This window comes from Lissotriton helveticus, chromosome 3_1, assembly GCF_964261635.1.
Source record: "Lissotriton helveticus chromosome 3_1, aLisHel1.1, whole genome shotgun sequence".
Lineage (NCBI taxonomy): Eukaryota > Metazoa > Chordata > Amphibia > Caudata > Salamandridae > Lissotriton > Lissotriton helveticus.
This window is the reverse complement of record NC_136061.1, coordinates 1,771,815,165-1,771,834,812: the sequence shown is the minus strand read 5'-3', so window position 1 is coordinate 1,771,834,812 and position 19,648 is coordinate 1,771,815,165. Positions and strand designations below refer to the sequence as shown.

Below are 19,648 nucleotides of genomic sequence, written 5' to 3'. Positions count from 1 at the left end.
CTTGTTCATATAGCACTATTGCCTGAATTCTACAGGAGAGCGGGGGTCTTGCAGTCGGATAAGCAGTTCTAAGCCTTCTTGTTCAATAAGTTGACCCTCTTCTTCAATCGATTACCAATCATCTGCAAAAAATCTTGTGGTATAAAATGACTGCTTGCTAGTCTGATTCAAGTGTGTGAATTTATGAAAGATCCTGTTTTGGAGAGGAAAAAAGTTGCCTACCTGGTACTGTAGTTATTCAGGTTTGGTACCTTTCATCGAGTCACATACGGCTCGCCTTCCTCCCCAACTTCAGGCTCACTGGTAAATACCTCTCCAATTTGTACTAGGAAATCTGAGGCATGGTGGCCTCGTGGAGAGTAGTGCTCTTTGACCTTGCTCCCAATTAGCTGGACTTCACTTCTTTTTAAGATTATTTGAATATTTAACTGCTCATTAGGACTACTGTGGGATCCGCACCTCAAAAACCAGAATGATTTAAACATGTGAATCTATGAACGATACCAAATCTGGTGAACATTAGGCCTAGGTAAGTAACTTATTTCTTCGTGCTCAAGGTAATTAGCCTCTTTCCATCTTGGACAGTTTATGACCGTTTCTACCTTCCACCCTGCCACCACATCCCACCAAGGAGGAGATAAGGTTACACCGACTAAATCCCAGGAGGATCTTCATTTATTATGTTGTTGCGTTGCACTGCCAAGATTTATTTATCGTGGCCTTCTCTAAGTGCACAGAAAAATATGGACTGGGAATTGGATGTCTGTGTATCTAGGGGAGTGCCATGTGGCTTTGGTGATGTATTTTCATGATGTGAGTGGGCAAGTGCGCTCTGCCAGTATAGAAGAGCTATTAAATGTTTCCGGATCCAATCTGGTGCCTGGATATATTGAACAGGTGAGGAATCTTCAGGTAGATCGTGTATCCTCCTGAAAGATTGTTAGCAAAGGTAACTGAGTTTCCATGGGGATGCTATAGGCCGCTGTGGGGTGGCTGTGCCATTTTTGTGTGTTGAAAATCCTTTTGGTGCTTGCACCAGAAGGATTTTCATTTTTTTTTTTTAAACTAATTCCTGGGATGCAAAGGAAGGACATTTTTTATCAGTTGAAATCTGGGATATTATAGCTTTTCTTTGGAAACCCGATACCATATTTTTGGACTCATGTCCACTTTATACACCTTCCTAACTCTAATTTAGGAATGTCTTCTGTTCATGTTTTTCCATGTGGATTTAGGATATGTGATTCAATCCATGTAGAAGGACCATCCACCGAAAAGCTTGCACACCCTTCTCTGTTACTGTATTATTCCTAGTCCGTTAAATGCCTTTCCAAGCTTTTTCCATGTTGATATCTAGAGAAAAGAGGAGTCCCCTTGCTCAGAACTACTATAATCATAGAGTTACACGTTCCCATCTTGTCCTATCTTACTTACAATCTTATTAGGGAAGAATGGATGACGTCAACTTATTACAAAAAATGTCTTCCCCTTCAGGCATTACCTTGCGATTAGCAGGTATTCCATCTGTATCTTTAGTTCTGAGAGGAATTTCAGTGATATGTGCTACACTTGCACACCTGTGTTTAATTAAAAATATTGAATTTATTTTTAAAAATTCACAAATTTTACCTCAGTTTGTTATAAATCTCCATATTTAACATAATCTTACATCTGAGTTTTAGGGTGCGATTTCTCATAACAGTTCATATTTTAGTACTAGAGTTTTATGGACCCAACACAGTACAACATTGCAGTTTTTGCCTGTCAAGTACTGCTGTTGATTATCTAAATACAGCCTTGGTTATAGTTGTGTCAAGCTGGGAGTATAAATTCTTTGATATTTTGCTATGTTGAGTCAAGTTGCACATTGTTTAAAATGACCACGTTCTTTTTAAAAGCGGTCTGATTATGCTTGTGTTGCAGGCAATTCCCAACCAATTGTGAATTTAGGAGAGCTAGAAAAAGAGTACCTGAATAAGAGTAAAAGTCACTTTTATTTGTCAGAACCCTAGTTTCATATCGCATCCTCCTTGTCCAGTTGGACTCCACAGGTGTGAACTTGATATGTGGCTTCCTAGACCATCTGCTGTATGTGGTAGGATTTGCGCTTGGCAAGTTATGATTTTTTTGTTTCTCACATTTTTGTGCAGAGCACTAGCCTACTAAATCTTTATGCATGGTTATAGGTGAACAGATCCTCAAATTAGCTATTGCCATGTATAAACGTAGCTTTTTCAATGCCCATAGCTGAATACGAGTGATTACTGCATCTCTACAAAATCTGTCGGTTTGAACAAATATGCTCACAGTCCAGGTTCTGGTGGCTAATTAACATAAAACCCATTGTTTCAGATGTGCAGTGATTACAGGATTTTGAGTTTCTTGGACATGTTAGGTTGTCTACCAACAAATGTTTAGCAGAATCAATGCCCATGGTATCCGCATAATAACAATACCTCTGGGCCGTGTCTGTCAGCCTCTGATGCCTCATCCCAAAATCACTGTACCTATGCAAGGACTGACGGAAGCAGTCCTGCTCCTATCATCGGATCCAAAGAATCATCCAGAATACGCGGCCAGTGGCCCCGAGCACCCGCAATCCAAATCCTTATTAGGCCACAAGAAGCACACCGGAATACAGCTTCCTTAAGAAAGAGGATTGCCATTGTGCGCCCGCCGTGAATCGCTAGACACACACCCTCATTAGGGAACCCGGCTGGGTTGCCTAGTGAGTACTTTTATTTTAACCTTAGACGGTTTGCACATACACCACCAGTGATCTAGCACTCCTGAAAGACAGAGGTCCCACATCGTAGGTCCTGAAGAGACCCTACAACCATATTAGGGTCGAAACGCCGTCGACTATTGAAAAAAAGCGAACCTTCTGAGAAATAGCATTCTATGATTGTATAGATGTTATGTATTTATTTGAAAAACAGTGGTCGCTTTTGTAAGCAATCAAACTACTGAAACCTTGTATTTTTTTCACTCATGTTATTCGAATGCTTTGGTTAATTTTTTCACTTGGGACACCTCACACAACTGTAAATAATTTTGCCTTATGTATCAAAGTATTTAATACAATTTGAAATGTTTTTCAATACAACTCATGGAAAGCTTATATTGGTGTATTGGAAGTTCTTTCTCTTTGACATCTCAATTTACTCCTGATTTATATACACGTAACTTACGTCTCTTTACCATTATCAAGTATTATCCAGTATTATGGGTGTCTTTCATAGATTCACATGCCTGAATCATTCCCCCGTCGTCGTGACGGGAGTCTCCGGTACATAGAAAAGTAATGTCTTATAGACCTACATAGAGAATAGTAGGCCTAAAGGCCTCACCTTAGTAACATATCCATGTCCTTTTGTAAAAAGGACCAAACTCTAGAGAAGAGCCAATCAGCTATCACCTCCCTCTAGAACCTTCCTGGCAGGAGCCTCAGTCCCTCAGATTTTCTACCGCACGTTGTGCTAAGGGAGTCTCCTCTGAGCTCTGCTCAGATTCTGTGTTTATTTCACTTCATTAAATGACTTTGTTGTCAAGGATTCTTTTCTACTATGGATTATCTCCAAATACATTCTTTAAAGAAGGTCTGGTAAGGAGAAGAAAAGATTTTTTAAGAGCCTGTGCAACTTGTTTCTAGAGGAAGCTCTGCTCTGATCCTCACACGGACCGCATTTACTTTCTATACCGCAGGCCAAAGACTGCAAGGTATGTCGCACTTTCTCAAGTAAGTTTTTGAGAGGTCGTGAAGGGTGATTTTTAATATGGTGTCAAACACTAAGACCAGAAAGGAGGTTTTTTATTTTCTCCAGTGACCGTGATGAGGCGTTATCCTCAACGTCTAGGAGACCTCAAAAGAGAAGAGAATCTCCTCAGACTCATTCCTCAGGGGAACATCCTGAGAAGGCCCTCAAAAAGACCACTCATGGGTCTTCTGGGCGCAGTTCTTTAAAATCTCCTCACTCTGTGGAAAAGGAGAGTGCTTTTGGAGAAAAATCATTTAAAAAAGACGACTTCTGAGGCGTCAAAATCACCTCCTCTGGTCATAGGACCCTTCAGGAAGGCGTCTTCTATACCTCCTGAGGTAAAGACTAAGAAGCCAACATAGTCAACAGGATCGTCGATGAAGAAACCATCATCATTGCCTATTACAGTCTCTTCATCTACGATGGCCTCGTCTACGATGGCCTCATCTACGACGGCTCGTCTACGACGGCTCGTCTACGATGGCTCGTCGACGACAGCTCGTCGACGACAGCGGCCTCGTCTATGACTGCTGGTCTACGACGGCCTGTTCACGGCGTCGACGACGGCCTCGTCTACGATGGCCTCGTCTACGATGGCCTCGTCTACGATGGACTCGTCTACGATGGCTCATCTACAATGGCTCATCTACGACGGCTCGTCTATGACTGCTCGTCTATGACGGTCTGTTTACAGCGTCGACGATGACCTCGTCTACGATGGCCTCATCTACGATGGCTTGTCTATGATGGCTCGTCTATGACTGCTCGTCTACGACGGCCTGTCTACGGCGTCGACGATGGCCTAGTCTACAATGGCCTCGTCTTCGATGGCCTCATCTACCATGGCCTAGTCTACGATGGCCTCATCTACGATTGCTCCTCTACGATGGCTCGTCGTCGACGGCCTCGTCACCGACGTATCGTCTATGACGTCGCCTACGACGGCCTCGTCTATGACTGCTCGTCTACGACGGCATAATCTATGACGCCGATCTCGTCGACGGACTCGTCGACGAGAGAAATTCCGACAATTCTGGAATCTCTTATAATGTGGTAGAGAGGGCTGCTCAACGTTTTAAGATCTCAATGGTCTCTCAAGAACAGGTCTGCTTCTTGTATGACTTCACAGAACCTCTCAAGAAGGCAGTAAGGTCAATACCGATTATCCATTACCAATAGTCAGAAGGGGTAAAGGTTGTGCAGAACCCCTCCTCTGTATCACCAGTGATCCCTCAGTTGGATAAGAAGTATAGGGCGCCAGATACAGCACCGGCATGTTTAACAGGACATCCTAAGCCGGACTCCGTGGTGACACAGGCGGCCCAGAAGACCTCCAGGAATCCTTCGGCCCCTTTGTCGCTTCCTCCTGATAAGGAGGTAAGAAGAGTGGACAACATTGGGAACAGGTTTTCCTCAATATCGGCAATGACGGTAAAGGCCGCGAACGCCCTAGCGGTCTTGGGACGCTATAGTAGGCAATTGTGGGCCCACATAGCTGTCGGAATTGCCAGATTCATCCAAAGAGGAAGTAAAGAGGATTCTGCTAGATGGTGAAGCATCGGCGTCAGAAACTATAGACTGCGCGATGGATATCGCTATGACAGGGTTCTGCCAGTTGGCTGGAGCAGCAGGCTTGCGGCTCCAAGGATGGCTAAAGGCAGCCTCTTTCCATCCTGAGGTGCAAACAAAGATTTTGGACATGCCATATGTTAGCCAGTTACTATTTGGCACAAAAAGTTGACGAAGCAGACACTGCGAGAGCTTTGGGCACTCTTCAGTATAAGAACCAGTCCTTTAGTAGACATAGAGGAAGAGGACAGTCTTCCTACAGAGGAAATTATTCATACAAGTCTTCCTGCCCTTCAGGCCAGAGTAGACCGCAATACCAACAGCGCCAACAACAGCAAAACAAGCAATCCTCTTTTGGGAGGTCGTCCTTTCAAGGTAAAGGACAGCGGAAATAACAAAAATCTACGGCTGCTTCTATGAGAGATCTCGATTATGCTGCAGAAAGGAGCAATAGAGAGAGTACCTCCATCTCAGAAGGGAAAAGGGTTTTATTTCTGCTTCTTTTGATCCAGAAAAAAGACCAGAAGTGGAGACCAAACTTGGACCTTAGGGCCCTCAACAAATTCCTAAGAAGCAGTCGTTTCGCATGGTAACGATCCAGGAGGTCTTGCAACTACTGTAACAGCAGGATTTTAGGGCGCCCCTAGACATACAGGACGCTTACTTCCATATCCCAATTCACAGGAATCACAAAAAGGTACTTGCGATTTGCAGTAGCGGGCAGACACTTTCAGTTTCGCGTTCTGCCCTTCGGGCTCAAGTCTGCACCGCGCATATTCACGAAATGTCGTACCCCGGTGGCGGCATATCTCAGACAGTGACATCACCAAGTCTTTCCGTATCTGAATGACTGGCTGGTCAGGGCTCCATCCTTAGAAGCTGCGTCCAGGTCTTCCAACACCTGTTTAAAGCTTTTCGATTGCTTGGGTCTCACCCTCAATCAGGAAAAATTGGTCCTACAACCTTCTCAGAGCATCAGTTTCCTAGGTGCAACCCTGGACACACGGTCAGCAAAAGCTTTCCCATCCAGAGAGAGGATGAACAAGCCCCTTGCACTAGCTGCTATAGTAGCCTCGAAGAAAGTCTTGACAGTACGTCTCTTCAAATCCCTCCTGGGGATGATGTCAGCGTGTATCCTCCTGATTCCTCACTGTCGACTATGAATGAGGAATCTACAGGAGGCGCTCTCGAAGCAGTGGGTCCAATACACAGGATCATTCGACGACCACATAAAAGTGAATCCTCAGATGGTCGGAGCCCTGCAATGGTGGATGTCATCTCAAAACCTGTCTCAAGGCTGGTCATTCCTGCTTCCGGCTGCTCCTCATGTTGTCACAACAGGCGCCTCCTTGGAAGGCTGGGGAGTTTTTCTGCAAGAGCTACAGATAAGCGGGTAGTGGTCTCCTATGGAGAAGAAACTACGTATCAATATGCTCGAACTGCGGGCGGTCCTCCTGGCCCTTCAAGCTTGACTGCCAAGAATAAAACATTCCCTGGTGCTCATCCGGACAGACAACACCACGACTAAGCACTACCTCAACTAAGAGGGAGGGACCCGCTCGCTGACACTCTCGCGAGTTGCAAAAAATAATCTGGAATTAGCTCATACTCAACAATATAACCCTAAGAGCGGAATATGTCCCAGGCACGGACAATGTGCGCAACGACGTGTTGAGCAGGCAGAAAACATCGTCACAAGAGTGGGAGCTAGATCAACAAATTATCGACCAGATCTTCTCCAGATGGGGCACGCCGCAAATCGATCTATTTGCGACGACAATGAACGCCAAATGCCCACACTTTGCAAGTTGGCATCCCCAGTCAGGGTCTGTAGGGAATGCATCTTCCATCGCATGGCGCAACATCGTTGCGTACTCCTTTACGCCATTCCCGATGCTTCCCAGAGTCCTCAGGAAAATTTAGGTGGAGCCTTGTACTCTCATTTTAATAGCCCCAACTCGGCAGAGGCAACATTGGTTCACAGAGCTCCAACGTCTATCCCTGGAGGCGCCGGTCCACCTGCGGCAGTATCTATCTCTGCTTACAATGAACAACAATAAAGTTCAACATCCGGATCTGAAGTTTCTCAGGTTAGTCGCCTGGCTCGTGAGTTCAGCGAGTTCCACAATCTGAATATTCCACAAGACTGTAGACATTCTTGCCAGAGCAAGGGCGGATAGCACGGCCAAGACTTAGTCCCTGAAATGGAAGCGCTTTTGTGTTTGGTGTACAGATCACGGAATTCAGCCTTTCTCCACATCACCGGAGCAAATATTACCTTATCTATTACATCTGGCACAGTCGGGCCTAGCCCACTCCTCCATTAAAGTACACTTAGCAGCAATATCTCGTTATAAAGAACTTCAACGAGTCCATCGCTCTGGTCAAGCGGGTTGATTAAGCAATTTCTAAAACGATTATACGGATCTTTCCCGCCAGTAAGGATGTTGCCACCTACCTGGCATCTCAATGTGGTTCTTAACCAGCTCATGAAACATCCGTTCAAACCAGTCCACAGAGCTGACCTAAAGTATGCCTCGTGGAAATCAGCACTCCTCCTGACGCTCACATCTGCAAGGGGGGTCAGTGAGCTGCAGGCATTTTCAATCCAGGATCTTTTTCTACAGTTTAATAACGACAGAGTAATCCTGAGAACCAATTCTAGGTTTATCTCAAAGGTCCCGTCGGACTTCCACCTAAATGAACCTGTGGTTCTGCGTTCCTTCTTTCCAAACCCAAGCACGGCAGCTGAGAGATCGCTGCTTTCTTTGGATCTCAAGCGATGCTTGAAGTTTACACTGACAAAACGAAAACATTCAGGAAATCTAACCAGCTATTCGTAGCTTACAGCAGACCTAGGAAAGGTCTACCGCTTGCCAAGCAGAGCATCACCAGATGGATTTCTGCAGCCATGGCTTTCTGTCATGACCAAGCTGAACAGCCATTGCATTCCAAAGTGAGAGGGCACTCCACGAGAGCTATGTCCACTTCTATAGCTCTCTTTGCAGGGGTGCCAGTTATTGACATTTGCAGGGCGGCAACATGAAAGTCGCCGCATACCTTCACTAGGCACTACTGCCTGGATACGGAGCTGATGAATGATGCAGCAGTGAGACAATCAGTGTTACGCCATCTTTTCAGTAAGGTGAGCATTCCTCCGTCCCTCCATCCTACTCTGGTGTGCACATTTCTTTAGTAATACTTATTGTGGAGGTCTAATGATGGTTCATGCTCGCATGATGGGTCTTATCTGAGGACTTGTATATGCTGTTCCATCAGAAATGTGCACTCTGCATTGCTTGCTACTCTGATTCAGGCATGTGAATCTATGAAAGACACCCATAATACTGGATAAGAAATGCGTTACTTACCTGTAACTGCAGTTATCCAGTATTGGTGTCTTTCATAGATTCACATGCAACCCTCCCACCTCCCCTGGAAGGACTCGCCTAACACTCTCAGTATCACGCCTACTTAGATTAGTGCGTACGAAAATCTGAGGGACTGAGGCTCCTGCCAGGAAGGTTCTAGAGGGAGGTGATAGCTGATTGGCTCTTCTCTAGAGTTTGGTCCTTTTTACAATAGGACATGGATATGTTACTAAGGTGAGGCCTTTAGGCCTACTATTCTCTATGTATGTCTATAAGACATTACTTTTCTATGTACCGGAGACTCCCGTCTCGACGACGGGGAATGATTCAGGCATGTGAATCTATGAAAGACAACAATACTGGATAACTGCAGTTACAGGTAAGTAACGCATTTCTTCTTTCCCACAGGAGCCAATGTTCTTTTTTAAATACTTAATCACCCTGGTTCCGTTGTGAGTAGGGTTCCCTTGTCCTTCCTTTACGACTCATCCCAAAATGATGGCATACATGTTTCCTGAGATGTCAGGCTGTATATTCTTGGCCAGACAGTAGGGAGCTTTGCTTGTAAATAGAAAGCAATGTGTTCGAAGCATGTGTGCTGTTTATCACATGCTTTGCATACTCCTGCCATCTAGTGTTGGGTCTGGAGTTTTGCAAGTTGTTTTTCTTCGAAGATGTCTTTCCAGTCACGAGGTAGGTGACTCCTCCTTTCAGTGATAGTGTGCTTGGGCATCGACTTCATTGTTTTTTCCAGCCATCGGTTTTGGACGTGTATTGCTGCGCTCCGCTTCTAACCGGTTTCTACGGCTCCCCCTTGGTGCGCAATCCACTCTACCCACGTCGGTATTGTTTCAAATGTGTATCCCATTTCTCCACGTTTCATATCCGTCTAGGAAAACCTCTATTTTGATCGAGGCTCTGTGGGAAGGCCATTCGGCCTAACCGCCTCGATCCACTTGGCAGTCGATGCAAAGGACTTCATTCAAAATCTGCCCTCGGTGCCTCGCCAAGTGTTCGCACACCGACTCACACAAAGTGTGCAGCTTGTGCTTGTCTCTGGAGCACTATGAACAGGTCTGCGACGCGTGCAGGTCGCTTAGAGCGAAGAAAATGTTCTGTGATCGTCTGGGTCGAGGTCGCGAAATGCAGAGTCAAAACGTCAAATACATGCCGGACATCTTCGGTGAAGGATCCGAGCACGAATTTGACGCACAAGGGGCCAAGGAAGAACAAGAAAAACTTGTCTCCATTCCAGAATCGGACTCCGAGATGGAAGAAGGCTAGCCACAAGGGTAACGTCCCGTGAGTACCGAACTCCCCTTGACCCAAACTCCAACTCAACTGAAACAAAAGGTGTTGGTCCCACCCCCGCCTTCAGGCCACAGTCCGCTCCGAGAAAATGTTTCTAACGTCCCGCCATTCTCACCCTCTGCGGGAAAACAATCTAACAATGGATTTGATGCCCATGCGCGCTATCCCCGAAAAGAGGAGTCACCTACCTCGTGACTGGAAAGACTTCTTCGAAGAAAAACAACTTGCAAACATCCGAAACAACACTTGATGGCAGGAGTATGCAAAGCATATGAATCTACAGCTCTACATGCCAAGACCAGATGCTTACTGGGTAAGTAACATTATCCATACAGTGCAAGGCGATGGAAGCCATGATTTGCTATTCTAGAAGTTGGAAGGCAGTATATGCCGTACTTGAAGATGGAAGGTAGTACATGCATTATTTACAGATGAGGCAGCGGAGGCTACCTGCGAGTTCAGACCATATGTGCGGTCTCAGGTGACCTCTGCCAAGCATATTTGAGCAGCAGTGTTGTTCCATGAGGTAGGAGGTTGCATAGGATGTTCCAAGAGATGGAGAAGGTCTTTGATGTGCTTTCTGCTCTGTGGCAGAGTGTGAGATGCTTTTTTAAACTATACAAAGAGCTTGGTTCTGTGTATGCTGTCAATCTTTGTGTCTGTGTGCGGTCTGCGGTTGTTACTGTTCACTCCTGAAGGGGTCCTCGTTGAGCAATTCAGATTGAAAGTTCCCAGGAAGAACAGGGTCAGTAATGATGTACATGTGATGGGTCTAGAGTGGTACAGTATGTGAAAATCTGTGTTTTGGAATGCTACCTAGCACGAATGCCACTGTTTTTTTTTATTATTTTCAAAACATTCTCCCGTTGCCTTTTGTGTGTTTTTAAGTGTGCGGTGTATAAACTGTGGCAGGAGGAAATAAGCTCTCTGAGATGCACTGTTTGCGATGCATGACAACTAGGTATGGTTCGTGAAATAATATGTCTCACAGTGATCTGTGGCTGTGGGTGTTGTGGCAAGGGACAGTAGGGAGTGTACATTGTGCCAAGTCATCGGCAGAAGTATATGCTGTACCTGTGACTATAGGCAGTGTATGCTGAACAGCTGACCCTTTTTTCTTTTCTTTCATTCCCTAGAAGTGCAAAATGGAAAAACATCAACTAATGGCATATCCAATGGAATCCATCTCCATAGCAACGGTTTCAGATTAGCTGACGGGCGAGCTCATATCAGGTACAGCAAATTTTCAATCTCTGTGCAGCCTCCAGTCTTTGCTGCAGCCCTTTAGTTCTACCCTTTTAGTAAAGAGTTCCCTGGTTTCCTGATCCTGCTTCCACCCTCCCAACACACAACAACTCTCACTCCTGCTCACTGCCTATCCTTACAAAGTGGCCTGGTACCTGGTTGCTCATTTACTCTTTCATAAAAGAAAATCCATCCAATCCTTTGCTTCTGTCCCTCATCCTCCATCCCCGAATTCAGACTGTTTGTGAATAAGTTCACACCTTCATACCTCTAGAGATGACAGGTGAGGACCTGCACTGGGTTTTTATACAGGTTTTCTTGTTACTCGACATCGAGAGAGGGTCTCAATACAGAGAATGATACATGGCTGTAATCTCCTCCCTCCTCCAGAAAAAGAAACATAACTGATATTTGACATTATTACACGTCTCTATTGATGCGAGATCTGGACACTTTTATGAATTAAATATCTATTGATTCACAAATTATTTGTTTTACCACCACTTTCTCTTCTAATATGGTTCCTGTGCCTGATACTTTTCTGTAGGAAGGCAATATGTTGATTTTTGCATAATACCAAATAGTGTTCGTGGCTGCAGAGGAGTGTTGGAGAAACTGGTAGCTTGTTGAGTTGTTACAGCTTTTGTGTCCTACCAAGTGCATTCTTTGATACAAGGAGCCAGAGCTCTCTCCGTGTATGGGTATACATCCATCACAGTTCAGTGTAGGATCTCCTCCGAGAATGCTGAATTTTACTATGGTTGGTGGGACTTCATCCAGCGGGTGTCACTGCCTTTGATATTGCTGGAGCAGTGAGTATGCCTGTTCCCATAACCAGTTGCGACCATCTTGAAACCGGTATTAACAATGGCTTAGAATGTGCTCTGCAGGTAGTAGTTAAACTCAATCAAATGTTTGTAATTGATATTTTAAAAGAGGATCTATATGAATCATTGACTACAATTGATACTGCTGTTACTTCAGTTAACTTGAAACTACAGCAACATCGGATTATGTTTATGTTGTACTACACCCATGAAGTTATATTCAAGTGGACGCCGACAAATGTTTCTTCAAGGATACGCTGCCCAAAATGTCAGGAATACACGGCTGATCTTCGACACATGTTCATCATGTGTCAAAAGTTAAATACGTTTTGGGCTGAGGTTACCCTCGTTCTGAGTAATTTAGTAGGTATAGATATTCAACTCACTGCGAAAGAAATATTATTGGGATAATAAATGACTCGGGTAATATATCTAAGTCGCTGGTTTCAATTATTTTAGCTTGTTCCCGCCTGTGTATTGCCAGGGCGTGGATCCAGACCACCTCACCGAAAGTTCCTGAATTGTGGGTACTACTTAAGGGGATCTATGAATTAGAACTGGCCTTAGCTAAAGCCAGGGGTCCTAGATCAAGAGTTAAATTTGAAAGAATCTGGTCAAGTCCTCATTGGGATTAGTTTAGATAATGCTTATACTACCTCAGTAAGTGTTTAATTTTTCTTTTCTTTTTCTTGTACTTTTGTGTTTTTTCTTTACTTCTTTGCCTCAATATTGTTAGAGCATTTTGTCCCTGGAACTTGAACTTTTATTTGTGTTTTTATGATGGCATTTATCCCTTTTACTCTATTGTGCAGTGTCTTGTTTTGCTTTTTTGTATGCAACTGATGGCTACAAAAATAATAAAATAATAAAAATTTTAAAAAAAGAGAATGGGCTCTAAATTGGAGAATTTAAAAAATCACTAAGATCTATGGCACCTCAAGATTTCAAGCCATATGTTAAGTTTGGTAGTTCTCGGGCAAGAACTTTAAAATGTTAAAATATCATTACCCAGCGATACCTTGATGGTGACCTTGTAAAGTGGGATGGGGTTAATGTCCTCTTTAATGTCTGTAACGCATTAACAAAAGATGTTTTCCCTTGATACCTCGAAGAATGGTAATCTTTACCTTCCCCTTTTTGGGACCACCTTGATATATCACTTCTTGACATTTGTGAACTCGCAGTTCACAGCAGAAGAGGGCTGAACTGTAGGACAGATTTCTAGCACTTCAGTTGTTTAATTTGACTCTTAGTCAGGGTTTTCTGCAGACTGAAAGATTTAGTATATCTCCTTTATTAGACTTCTGGCAGGAGGCATAGTCTTCTGGCCAAAGGTGTGCGGTATCAAGTAGGCATCTGCTCCAGGATAAATGTTTCCTTCACGTTTTTGGCCACCATGTTCTCTTTGGCAGTACCAAATACAGATTACATCCTGGCTTTTTTTACAGTGCCATTTGCCAGCTGCAGGCACCTGACTTTTGAATTAAGCTGTAAGAAACCCACATTTGTGTAGAAACCCCTATTAAAAGCAGACTGCCCTGTAAAGGTGCTTTTTAACTGTAATTAGTACAAACAAGCTTAAAGTGCTTTCTCAGGGGGTCATAAATGTGAACTGAAAGCTAGCTGCTACAACTGGCCTGTGGATTACAGGCTCAGCTAAGAGCCTTAAAAACGCACTGCTGTTTTTTGCTCTCCAAGAAAAGCTATGCTGCCTTTCTGAAGCTTTCTTTTTTTCTGTTTTAAAAAACATAGGGAATGTTAGTAGCTGTTCTTAGCTTTTGCTTGTTTGATGATTCGATTGAGAACTGCAGTGGAGGCAGAAATACATTAACATGTATACATTCAGTGGATATTCTCACAGTCTGTGCTTCATTTGTTAATAGATGCCAGGAACCAAAGTTACTCTTAGTAACCAGCATCCCCTGCTGTCTAGGGACGTTTTCATTTGTTAAGTAACTGTGCAGCATATGGTACCATAATCGACAACTTAAACAACTTTCAATTGGTACCTGTGTTTCCTTGAAGATTACACTCACTGCTGATCTTATGAATAGTATCAGCCTCTTTACCTTTCACTTCATGCGCTCTTGAGCATGCTCTTTATGGGTCAAAAACGTACTTTGTCATGGTGTGATAAAACATGCAATTTGCACTACAGCTTTTATAAAATTAATGTTGTTGCACTTAGGTGAAATTGTGTATCCTTGCTTTGTTCAGTAAATTAAGAAATTGCAGCTGGCCTTGTAGATACGACCACATATTCTTTGAACTGAAATCTGACAGTGATCGCCTAGCAGTGATGTTGCAAACAGATTTTTGAGTTTGGGGGAAATACAGGACATTTAGAGGTTAAAATGTTTTGTGAAAAAACCTACTTGGTATGCCTTTCCTCCATATTGCTACTTTAGGAATTCCTTTGACCCACGTCTCTCGGTTCAAGTATACTTCATGACCTTCTATTCTGCTGCTACCTATGCCAAGAGCAGTACAATTTTTACCTTCACAGCTCTGTAAAAATAGTATAATCTCATCAATGTTCCGTTTGCATCTTGGCTTCTCTGTAGATCTTCTTGTACTCCCTGCTTTTAATTACGTGGAATATGACAGGTCAGACTTTGGGGGGGGGGGGGATTAGGATTCTCATGAATTTATTTCCTAGCAGGCACTTAGTCCTCCTGAACCGTAGCTATGTAGTAATTACTTCTGAAAACAAACAGTACTTTTCCTTGAAGAGCCTGCAGCCACTCGCCTAAGGGCTGATCAGCCCTGGGTCAGACTTCTGCAAAGGGGCATTTGGCCCGATTGCGACCGCAAAAAAAGGAAGCAAATGTACTAACCCTATTTTGCGAGTCGCTAATCTATTAGCAACTCACAAAATAGGGTTAGCACCCTCTTTTAGGAAGGGGCGTGCCTTGGGCATCCCTTCCTAACAGTGAGTGCAAATGCCATGTGGGAGTGATTTGCGACTGCATTTGCGTTCACAAAACACTCGCAGTTTACCACCTACATCAGGTAGGTGGTAAACCACTCTCAAACGGAAAGGTGTCCCCAATGGACCCTTTCCCCTTTGTGAATGGCTGCACAAATATTTTTTAAGACCAGGCAGTGGTCCCAGGGACCACTGCCTAGCCTTAAAAAATTAAACTGAAAAGTTTCATTTTTCTTTTTTAAATGCATTAAAAAAAAAAATACTGCTTTATTGACAAAGCAGTCCCAGACATGGTGGTCTGCTGACCCCAGCAGGCCGCCATCCCTGGGAGTGCTAGCCATTCCCAATGGGGTCGCAGATTCGACAGCCTCAATAATATTGATGAGGCATGCAATTTGCGACCCCATCGGGAATCAAAAACAGTGTCTGAGGCACTGTTGTACATTGAATTTTGCGACTCGCAAATTGCGGCTCGCAATTTGTTGTAATTTGAGAGTCACAAAATTCAATGGTCGTACATCTGGCCCTTAATCTCTCCATGGCTAACAAAAAAAGTATGTGTCCTTGTGTAACGCAATTGGTGCTCATGTAAAGCAGTCTGATACCCGATAACGTCGGGTCAAGTTTGTGCTATATAAACTCCATAAAACAAAAACTCTGAGGCGGTTGACTGTAAATACCACACCCCTCCTCTACAGCGACAGGCTGAGTACCACCCTCAAGAGGGTCGGGTGTTAAGCCCTGAAGTCTGCCCTCGACTTCCGGTGTGTCAATTCCAGAAGGCTATGGTTTACACCAAAATAAAGGCCTCCGAAATTAGTCTGAGCCAACCTCCAGCATCAAAACCGCCACTTGGGCCCTCTATGTCGACAGCACCTTTGAAGCTGGCACTGAATCCTGCTTGGTCGTGGTCCAGGGGCGACCCATCCTGCTTCGAGTCCAGAACGAGATTGATGCCAAGCCCTTTCCATCCACCCTCCAGCAGGAAGAATTATTACAAGGCCGCCTCAGAAGCTAAGATGGAAACTAACTGTGAGTTACCTCCTGCTTCACCTAGGTTTAGGAAACATCGGGACAGGGGCACTGGCCCAGCACCACCTCACCACCCTGCGCCTCCTCCCCCTCTTCCTCCACTTATTCCTCAGTCACACTCACCACAGGAATCTCCGCATTCCTCTTATGAGGGAGGTAGCTGAGTGTCCCCTTAATCCACACGAGGCACGGGTTGACCTGGAGACTGGAGATGACCAATGGGACAATTACACAACTATCCCACCTGCAGACACAGACCCAGACCTCTGTCCTGGAAACCCATTGCCCCCCAATGATTTCACCTCGTACCACAAGGTTATAAACAGAGCTGCAGCTAGAAGGAAGTGCTTCACAAAGAAGCAGTATCTGGTCTTGCTAAAAGGCATGCAAAGAGCCATGGCGGATACCTGTACAGATCCTGTGAGGGTTAGAGTGTTAACCCCCAGGGTTGATATAAAAAAAATACAAGGCTTTACCCTTCAACCCACTGCACTTTTGACTCCTTTGTGGTACATATGGTGCGAAAATGTGCTACTACACAGGCCATTGGTGACGCCCCTCCACCGGATAAATAAGAGTAGAAAGGTTGATGCAGCAGGCAAACCCTTCTCTGCCCAATCGGCAAACCACTAGAGAATTGCCAACCTTATTGGCCTTCACTCACGCTATGATCATGCTCACTCGCATGAGATGGAAGAACTCCTCCAGCATCTTTAAGATGAGTACAGAAAGCGGGACCCTAGCTTGTCTCGGAAGGGAATGCATATAACACACTATCCTCTGTGCCTTGGATGCAGCCGTACCTTAGCACGGGGCATTCTCTCTAGTGTTCTCATTCGCCAACACGCCTGGCTTCGGCACTCTGGCTTCAAACCAGAGATACACCATCTCAACCTGCCCTACGAGGGGGTGCACCTCTTCGGACCACAGGTGGACAAGATGCTGGAAAAGATCCCGGACTCAAAGATTCAGGGGTCAATTTTTAGGGGGTACGGGGAGGGTGTTCTGTGAAGTGTCGCACATAGCCCTTCGGACTTCTTTTCAGTCCACATATTGTGAATGCATTGCTGCCCCTAATATATAATCCTATTATACTACATCCCATTTGCAGATTATTAATTAAGCCTAGGCGGTGAACTCCACTCCATTCGTGGAGTTTGCAGAGTTTTTCGCACTCCGTGGAGCTCAGGGAGTTCTGAAAAACTTGGTTTCATATAGCTGAGTGAAGTTTTTTCCTCAGTCGCCAACAGTAAGTTGGCGAGTGCGAGTGAGGAAAATCCAACGCTAGACCACTTTCCAGCGAGATTTTTGAAAGTGGGCAGTCGCGAATGGTCGCTACTGCTCGCGTTGAGAAACCTTCCTTCGCGTTGAGCAAGCTGCTGCTTGGGTAGAACTTGTACTAGAGCAGCAGAAAGAAGCAGTGCTCCCTTGCACTGTGTGAGATGCCGCTTGCACAGATTTTACAGGCAGGACAAACACCTGGCACTAAAAATAGTGCAAACTGTGCAAGGTAACCCACTCCACCCCTCGCAAAACTCCGGGTAGATTGGCGATGTTTTTGGTCACTGCTACTCTGCGAACTGTCCAGGCGTATTAATGTTTGGTGGTATGGGACTCTGGAGGACCTGCGCTCTGTGGTCTGCATTTGGCCCTGGCTTCTGGCAGCAGGCAGCTATGCAAATTTAATGATGGGTAGGTGGGAAAGAAATGATTCTGTGGATGTTTTGTCGATTACCTTATCACAATTTAGGATGCATCAGAAAAATAATTTGATGTACCAAAAACTGAATAAAAACAAAATGGTTTTAAAATTTGAGTGAAATAAGTAGGTAAAGGTTGTCTTCCTGGATACAGAAATCTATTGAAAACAGTGAGACCCAAACAGCTTTACAAAGAAAAGCAACAAACAGCATCTTGCATGCAGGTTTTTTATTAGTGTAATCTTAAATGGAGTATTCCATATGAGGAATTTGAATGTATAAAAAGTAACTTTACTACTAAAAAAGATATTAAAAGCACAGTGAAGATAGTTAAAAAAAGATTCTGGGCAGTGAACACCACTGAGCAATTCTCAAAAGAGGCATTAAAAAGCAAATAAGAAAAGTAGGCAAGACTAACTGTCCACCAAAAAAAGTGTGAAATGAGTTGATGAACAAATAAACATTATCTTGACCTATATAAGAGGCCAAACAACTTACAAGAATAATACAAATATCAGAACATAGTAAAAAGTTATTCAAATGTTGTTCCATTGCTTAAAGGTACACCTACCTACAACAAAATACAACCTCACAAAGTACAAAGCTTGCACAATAGGAGTAAATACCAAACTGTTTAAAACAAGAGAAAGGAACACGAAAAGAGATAAAACAAATAATAATACCATGCACAAGCAGATATGTGGTGTATATTCTAACCAGCCAGTACAACCTCAAATAAATTGAAAGCTTGGCTTGTTTCCTGACTAAAAGAATGACAGAGGTTATGTAATGGCAAAGCTTTGCGAAATAAAACAGAAGAGTAACTGGAAAGTACTACAATTCTATTGAGCAGATGTCTCCAACATTTTCTGTCAGACCCCCCCAGGATATTGCTGCATGGATTAGCAGATTTTGGGGCACAAATATGGAAATTTTGCGGCACAAATTTGAGATTTTGATTCACTTTATTTTGCTATTCTGCATGAAATGATATCCACCTATGGCCCGTCAAATGCCCCATTTCCACTATGATCACCTTTCATCCCCCTGCTTTCTGGCCCCCACCCTACTGGCATAATTGCAGCCCTCAGTCATTCCTTTTGTAATAACAGAAGAAAGAATCTTGTATCAATGACTTGATGGCTACAGAATTTTCACTCGAAGCAACGTGCAGAGTTCACTAGAAAGTAGTAGGAAGATTTCACATGATGGCAGCAGATTTAAAAATAGCTACATATGATTACTGATTGAAAAAACTAAATGCGCACTATTGGGGTGTCCTACATATAATTGACATATGCTACACAGCTGTGTTGCTACAACAAAGTATACCCTAGCTGAATCTAGATAACATGTGCTGTACACTCATGTAACTGTGGCAAATAATACAATAATTACCCAGCCTTGAAAGTTAGTGCTGTGTTCAAATAACAGCATGGGTCGATGTAACAACTTAGCATTTTGAAAGTCTGGACAATTAAGTCCCGAACTGCAAAATGGAAAAAGAATATGAAAACCAAGATACCAAATCTCATTCAATAGAAAAGATCTAAGCAATAGGACAATGCATAAAAATTTGAACTATATGAAAAAAGCAATAACTATGAAGAGACTGAGCTTCCAGCTGCAATCAATTAATCCACGGCGCGAACAAAAAAAGGACATTAGACTTATTGGTTCAACATGCATTTCCAATCAGATGATAAAATACAGGCGTGTATTTGAAGCGTAAAATCACTGAAATACTGCTCTGCTCAACAAACAGCTTTCGACAATAAGTCAGTAAGAAAAAGCGCCAGTAAGGGGTGTTGATACAGAATAAGGCCAGCGTACATCAAAGTGTACTCACCTGGGGTAGTTGCTACATTAGCTGAGGTAAGGTGCCACCCAATGGTAGTCTGGGATT

At 43.9% G+C, this 19,648-nt stretch overlaps 1 protein-coding gene across 7 annotated transcripts in view; it reads left to right on the top strand.

Annotated features, from left to right (window-relative positions):
- The window catches only part of WDTC1 (WD and tetratricopeptide repeats 1), a 380,833-nt gene that overhangs the window by 228,645 nt on the left and 132,540 nt on the right, over positions 1-19,648 (top strand). For all 7 annotated transcript variants that reach the window (XM_078682616.1, XM_078682614.1, XM_078682619.1 and 4 more), the window contains exon 11: positions 11,146-11,242. In XM_078682616.1, the coding sequence (XP_078538742.1) occupies positions 11,146-11,242 (97 nt within the window). The remainder of the gene's footprint in view (positions 1-11,145; positions 11,243-19,648) is intronic.